The 6,481-nt window shown below is 46.1% G+C and overlaps 1 protein-coding gene across 5 annotated transcripts; it reads left to right on the top strand.

Moving 5' to 3' along the window:
• Positions 1 to 2,640: 2,640 nt before the first annotated feature.
• LOC123162075 (uncharacterized) lies at positions 2,641 to 5,750 on the top strand. Of its 5 annotated transcripts, none has more exons than XR_006481033.1 (5): positions 2,641 to 3,872; positions 3,968 to 4,059; positions 4,642 to 4,790; positions 5,074 to 5,181; positions 5,298 to 5,750. XR_006481033.1 is itself a non-coding variant. In XM_044579878.1 (2 exons), exon 1 carries the CDS (start codon positions 2,830 to 2,832, stop codon positions 3,859 to 3,861), a length of 1,032 nt encoding a protein of 343 aa, XP_044435813.1. In that variant the 5' UTR covers positions 2,642 to 2,829; the 3' UTR covers positions 3,862 to 3,872; positions 3,968 to 5,104. The 5 variants fall into 5 exon arrangements, 1 of the variants encoding a protein (XP_044435813.1); XR_006481032.1 differs by having other exon boundaries at positions 2,642 to 3,872; positions 3,968 to 4,790; positions 5,074 to 5,134; positions 5,298 to 5,479; positions 5,559 to 5,750; XR_006481030.1 differs by having other exon boundaries at positions 2,642 to 3,872; positions 3,968 to 4,790; positions 5,298 to 5,479; positions 5,559 to 5,750.
• The last annotated feature ends 731 nt before the right edge of the window (positions 5,751 to 6,481 follow it).

The raw sequence follows: 6,481 nt of genomic DNA, 5'->3' as shown, positions 1-6,481 counted from the left end.
GATGTTGTCACAATAGACGATGATGGCATGAGTTGGAGGGCGACAAAGCTCATGTAAGAGTTGGCGCAACCAACATGTCTCGGCGACACAGTTTGCGACGCCACGGTACTCGGCCTCGGCGCTAGAGCGAGAGACAGTGGCTTGCCGTTTGGAGGACCATGATAACAAGTTCTGCCCAAGAAAGACACAGAAACCGGACGTGGACTTGTGCGTGTCCGGGCAACCGGCCCAATCGGTACCGGTGTAAGCCACAAGATCGAGAGAGGAAGACTTGTAACTTTGAATTAGTGTCATAAACATATTTGTGCTTGAATGGAACTGTTGTAAACCTATCGAAATTGAAGAAAGAGTAACAAGATGTGTTAGCATTACCTTGCAGTTGGACCACCATATCCGAGCACATCCTTTGACTGCCCAGCAAAGGTCCTCCCTCTCGCTCAAACAGGAGGCACACACCCAGCTAGCAGGCTGTTTCGCATTCACACTGATAATTCTTCCTTGGTTGTAGGTAAGTAGGCTGGTATATTCAGCTATCATCAGGAACTCCTCTTCACAACTGTATTTTGGCCGAAAAAAAATCTACTGAGACCAGATGCATAATCATGGAGGTAGCTCAGTTTTCAAGTGATAAGATGGGTAAGCTATCCCAAAAAATGAACAACCATCATCCATATCCATATGGGAAGGGAGTATTAGTTACTAACCTTGAAGAACTTTTTTTGGAGAAAATTAATAACCTTCAAGAACTTTTTTTTTTGAACCTGATGCTGCGGAACCGTCATTGTGCGTGCCCAAATAAAAGGAACTTCTTATAACTTGACAAATTATGCATACCTAAAAGAATAATTGAGTAGTGGATGTTCAAGCATCAAAAACTTTTCGACTGGATGTTCTTACCACACATCAAGTCAATCTTAGCATTTTTCTGACCCCATGTCTTCTTCCTTCAGCAGCAACTTAAAAGATTTCTGCAGATAGGGTAAAATGATGAAGCACTTGTAAAAGATTGTACTTCATTATAGAATAAATAAAAGGCATATCAGACTTGAGTATATATTATATAAAAGATGTGAGTCCAGAAAGAAGTCCAATTTTAGTCCGTGATGTGTAAATAGTCCAATTTTAATGCATGATGTGTAAATAGTCAAGAATGTAGTCTGCTTGGCTAGCGAGCTAGTGTCACTGCACCATTTGGCAACCTCACCCTTTGAGCGTCATCGCTCTCTCGTGCTGTGGCTTCCTGGATGCCTTGCCTGTCGTCGACCTAGTGCTTCTTGACAGCCAACACGTCAAGCCCTTCATGGTTGCGTTGCCACATGGTAGCAGAGGCAACTGCAAGTGACAACAACAGTCCAAGTAGAAAAAATAAGATGATTATGAACTGGTCCTTCTCTTGCTTACCTATCTGGTGGTCCATGCTGCCCACATATTTGAGGATTTACAGTGAGGAAATTGAACCTTAAATTAGATGACAACAAGCTATATAAATAAATATTTTGCAAGAACAGAATGAATGTATACTAACTTCAAAATTTAGTTATCTGATTATGTAGGTGTGGTTAGTTAGGAGGAGCCGCAGGTGGCACCACGCCACGGCGCCGCCGCCGACGCGGTGGAGGACGGTGACCAGAGATCGGGCCAAGGGCGACGCCAGAGAAGAGCACAACCCTAGAGCGGCGGGGGCGAACGTGAGGAGGAAACGCTCGGGGAACAATTCCCCTGCCCTGGTTTTTTTTGGTGGGTTTATTTTCGTAGATTTTATTTTCTAGGCGTTTTTTTGTCGACCGACATTGTGGGAGGACGAAATCGACGTTCGAACCAGGGCGGGTTTACTGTTACGTACGAGGTGGGATCAAGGACGAAAATAAACCAGGGTAGGTGGGACGAAAATTAACCGACGGAGACTACCATGGGAAGGGCTTCGGCTGCTTTCGGTGGCTCATTAAACGAGTGGTTTTAGGTGCGATGATTCATCAGCGTACTAACTCAAACAGTGATGTTGTTGGGGAGACCAGAAACAGTTGTCTTCGGTGGCTCATTAATGACTGGTGTTAGGTGCGATGAATCATCAGCGTACTAACTTAAACAATGATGTTGTTGGGGAGACGAGAAACGGTTGCTTTCGGTGACTGGTGTTAGGTGCGATGAATCATTAGCGTACTCACTTAAACAGTGATGTTGTTGGGGAGACGAGAAATGGTTGCTTTCGGTGGCTCATTAATGACTGGAGTTAGGTGCGATGAATCATCAACGTACTAAGGCTGGTCGTAACGGGAGTATCATATCTAGTATTATGCATGCCAACTAGGCAATTTAGATGAGACGACATAGAATTAAATGAAGAAAAAGAGGGTTGAGTATCATATTGTAATACTGTATCATAATAAATGTTATACTACTATGTGTCATGCATGGCAATAAATAAAGTCATATATAATACTATGCATTAAAAAGATAGTATCATACACTAGTATCGTAAGCATGATGCTAACTTACGATACTACCGATTACAAGCAGCCTAACTCAAACAGTGATGTTGATGGGGAGACGAGAAACGGTTGGGGAGATGCAAATAGGCCTCACACAATAAATAAGTGTGACGAGGTTTCTCACTCTCATCTATATAAATGTGTCATCCCTGAGCTGTTTTGAGCCAAGCAACCCAAAACAAGCCTACCACTTCTCCCTCATCACAGTTACACCCGTGCTCTATTTGCTATACTACCACACCACACTCCCCTTGAGTTGTCTCTCACCACACCACCTCACACCACGGCAGCAGTGTGAGTGCGTAGATCCCAAAGGCAGCGGCGAAAACGGCCACACGCGATGGAAAATCTGGCAGTTCTCAAGGAGCTGACGGTCCGCACACCTCAGCACTCCAAGCGCCTTCTCACGCTTAATTCGTTGGAGAAGTTGGAAATCAGTAAGTGTGAAAATATAACACGGCTGGCGGTGGGGGTGCATGTGCAACAGCTGGAGCAGGGGCAAGAAGAAGATGGGTTGCTGCTCATCCCAGCCCATCTCTGCGACTCGCTGCAGGAGTTGGTCATTTACAAATGCCCAAATCTAGTTTTGATGGACCCATTGAGTTTTCTTCCGGCCGATGGAGAAGGGTTCCAAGCCCTGCGGTTCCTCCAGAGGTTAAAAATTTCAGAATGCCCCAACTTGTTATCCCCCGGCTCGTTTTCCCGGTATCTTTTCCCGTCCTCTCTGCAGAAACTCTTTCTTCACGGTGTGGAAGGCATGGGGACACTGGAGCCCCTCTCAAACCTCACCTCTCTCATGCGATTAGAATTGTGGAGTTGTGGAGAGAATTTAAGATGCACGGGACTGGGGCCTCTCCTTACCACCACGGGACAACTCAGAAAATTAAGAGTCCATGGCAGCCCTAGATTCTTTGCTGGATGGGATCCCCGTCCCGCGCAGATACCGCGGGATGTTTCCTCCTCGAGTTTATCCAAACTGCAGAAACTCCTGACGGATGAGGCCGCAGACCTCCTTGTTGAGCCCATTTGCACGTTCCTGTCCTCCTCTCTAATCGAGCTGCGCTTTTATCAGAACCAGAACATCGAGGGATTCACCACGCAGCAAGAGGACGCCCTTAGCCTCCTTAACGGCCTCCGGGAACTCGGGTTTGAGATACTCAACAATCTTCAGCAACTCCCTCGAGGGCTGTACAGGCTTACCAACCTCAAGCGATTAGTGGTCTACGCATGTCCGACCGTCCAGTCACTGCCCATTGATGGCCTCCCGGAATCACTGGAAGAATTATATGTCCCTGGCTGCGGCAGCGACGAGCTGGAACAACAGTGCGAGGGGTTAGTGGGAACCATCCCACGCATCATACTATCACCATAGACTGACCCAAGGTAATGCAAATATATTTCATTCATTGCTTTCTCACCTCGCCCTTCTCTTGCATTATATATATTCTAACACATGGTTCTTTTCATTTACTACGCAGGCCTCTGCCTTGGAGTTCTCTTGTACATTCTTCTAGCCTTATAGAACAGACATCATCCTTCATGCATCACTACTCACATATACATCGTCCTTGTACATTCTTCTAGCCTCAAAATATCACCACATAATATTCATTTACTGCGCAGGCCTCTGCCTTGGAGTTCCCTTGTACATTCTTCTAGCCTTATAGAACACACATCATCCTTCATGCATCACTACTCACATATACCGTCCTTGTACATTCTTCTAGCTTATTATGTTGACATCTGCATCTTATAGCATTATAATACATAGAAATTTGTTGACCTCTACATCTCGGGAAAACATTGCACAGAAATTACCTTTGTTAAGCTTGCCTTGTTGTTTCATCAGTCTAGTAAGCAGAGCTGGAAAATACTTTGGTTCCACAATCTCTCTTAAGGCTTACAGAGGATCTCCACTTTGTCAGCATTAATTTTGTTAATCTTTAGACTGACTATAATTATTACTATTTTGTTTGCATTCGTATCCGTGACAAAATTAGTGCAATTTTGATCTGACCAGTCAACACTTGATCAGGATACTTGCGGTGACAAGAATTTAGTTGCTGCTGGGTTGCTTACTTGTGAATCTTACCTAACTAGCGACTGATTTTTGAGTGCCTAACTCTTATTGCCATTTTTCCTACTGTTTCAGATTCGTATGTTCGGTGCAGCTAATAACTGCCAATTATGACGTTACTACAGTTTTGTTGATCAATCTCATTGGAAGCAACAGATCGAACTGGCTAAAAGATGTGGATGAGCCAGCAAGTTTCTGCTACTGTAACTCCCACAAAAAAAAAGGTTTTCAAGTTGTACTGTACCGACTTCTTGAGTATCTTTATTAAATTGTGGTGTATCTATGAAGTCCCACGCCATGTTATATACTCCCTCCGTTCCTAAATATAAGTCTTTGTAGAGATTCCTATAGGTGGACTACATACGGAGCAAAATGAATGAATCTAAACTTAAACTGCATCTACATCCGTATGCGGTCTATAGTGGAATTTCTACAAAGACTTACATTTAGGAATGGAGGGAGTACTTATTGACTTATTCCTCATCTTATTTTTTCCCTTGGTTGCAGTGAACCAAACACACCTTCATTCTTCAGCCCACAACACAGGTGGCTCCTTGATCGAAAGCCGGTGCGATTAGATAACTCCAACCAGGCCAATCATTTTTACCTTCGCATGTATGCTTTGTACTATACTGTCCTCTAGTGTTTTGGTTCATTCTGCATTTTCTCCTGCTAGAACGGTGAAAAGTGATTAACTACGTTATTGTTTGTGGGTTCCTTCTCTTTGCCAGCACATATAAGATGGAAGGCAGTAGCGAAATGATCAGTGTTTGCTTCACAACAATAGAATGCTGCTCGTCCGGCTTGCCTGAAGTCTTGCGGCTTACTGTTGGGTACGGGCCCTGTTGAAACAAGGTGGAGGGGCATGGGAGATGAAGGTGCAGAGGGAGGCGGCGATTGGCAGTTGCAGAAGGTGAAGGGGAACTACCATTTACGGCACTTTGGCATGTTTTGTATTTCTCTCTCTGATTCCTCTGTTTCATCCAAAACAGAAACAGAGTAAGAAAGAAATGGGTCTGAGACTTCTCCTTGCAGCAACGGTGGGATGTGTTGGTAAATGTTTGCTGCCGGTCTGTAATAGTAGTAGTAGACTAGTTTACTCGTTGCCCGTGGAAAGACTTGACTTGCTGTCAGAGAGGGTTCCCTTCCTTGATGAACAATCAATGTTTGGCTTGTTCTGTTGATGAATTTGGTCCTGAGACATGGCTAATCATCATCACTCCCCTCGTCTATATGACAGATGCCCAAAAACCATACAGAAACATGATAGGCTATAGCAGATTCAGATTTCTTGGATGCATGAAGGGGTTATGTCTTCATTCTGATTGAATTACTTTTATTCCTTCCACCCATACCAATGGATGTACCGAACATGGCTGTTTGGGTTACGGCATATATATATCATCTCCACTTACAACTGAAACAGCACACTATCAGTTTTCATTTGGATGGAGTAGATCACTCAAAACACCAGCACGCATACTGCTTGCTATACATAACACTGTAGGTTCAACTAGAATTCAGCATTGTAAAGGTAAGCACCTGAAATTTTGCTCGTGTCTCATTCGTGTGTGCAAGAGTAGGCGTGATCTAGGAAAAGGCCCCGCGTGCCCCCCGCCCTCCCCGAGCGAGGCGACCGGGGCGGTTCCCCACCCCTCCCCCTCCCCGCGAGCCCCCCCCCCCCCCTTCCCCCTCTCCGCTGCCGCCGGCGGGCGCGGCCGGGCGTTGCCCGCGCGGCGCCCCGCAGTCCGGCGGTGGCGGCCCTCCGTCTTCCCCCGTCGCGGGATCCCGGCTCGGGCGAGCGGTCCTGGCGGCGGAGCCCTTCGGCTGGCGGCGTTCCGGCGTGGATCTGGACGGCGGCGGTGCGGAGGCGTTGCCCCTTGGCGGCGGTGATGGCCCATGGCCTGCGGCGGCC

The sequence above is a fragment of the Triticum aestivum genome, chromosome 7B (assembly GCF_018294505.1).
Source record: "Triticum aestivum cultivar Chinese Spring chromosome 7B, IWGSC CS RefSeq v2.1, whole genome shotgun sequence".
NCBI classification, from domain to species: Eukaryota; Viridiplantae; Streptophyta; class Magnoliopsida; order Poales; family Poaceae; genus Triticum; species Triticum aestivum.
This window is presented reverse-complemented; position numbering and strand designations above follow the sequence as displayed.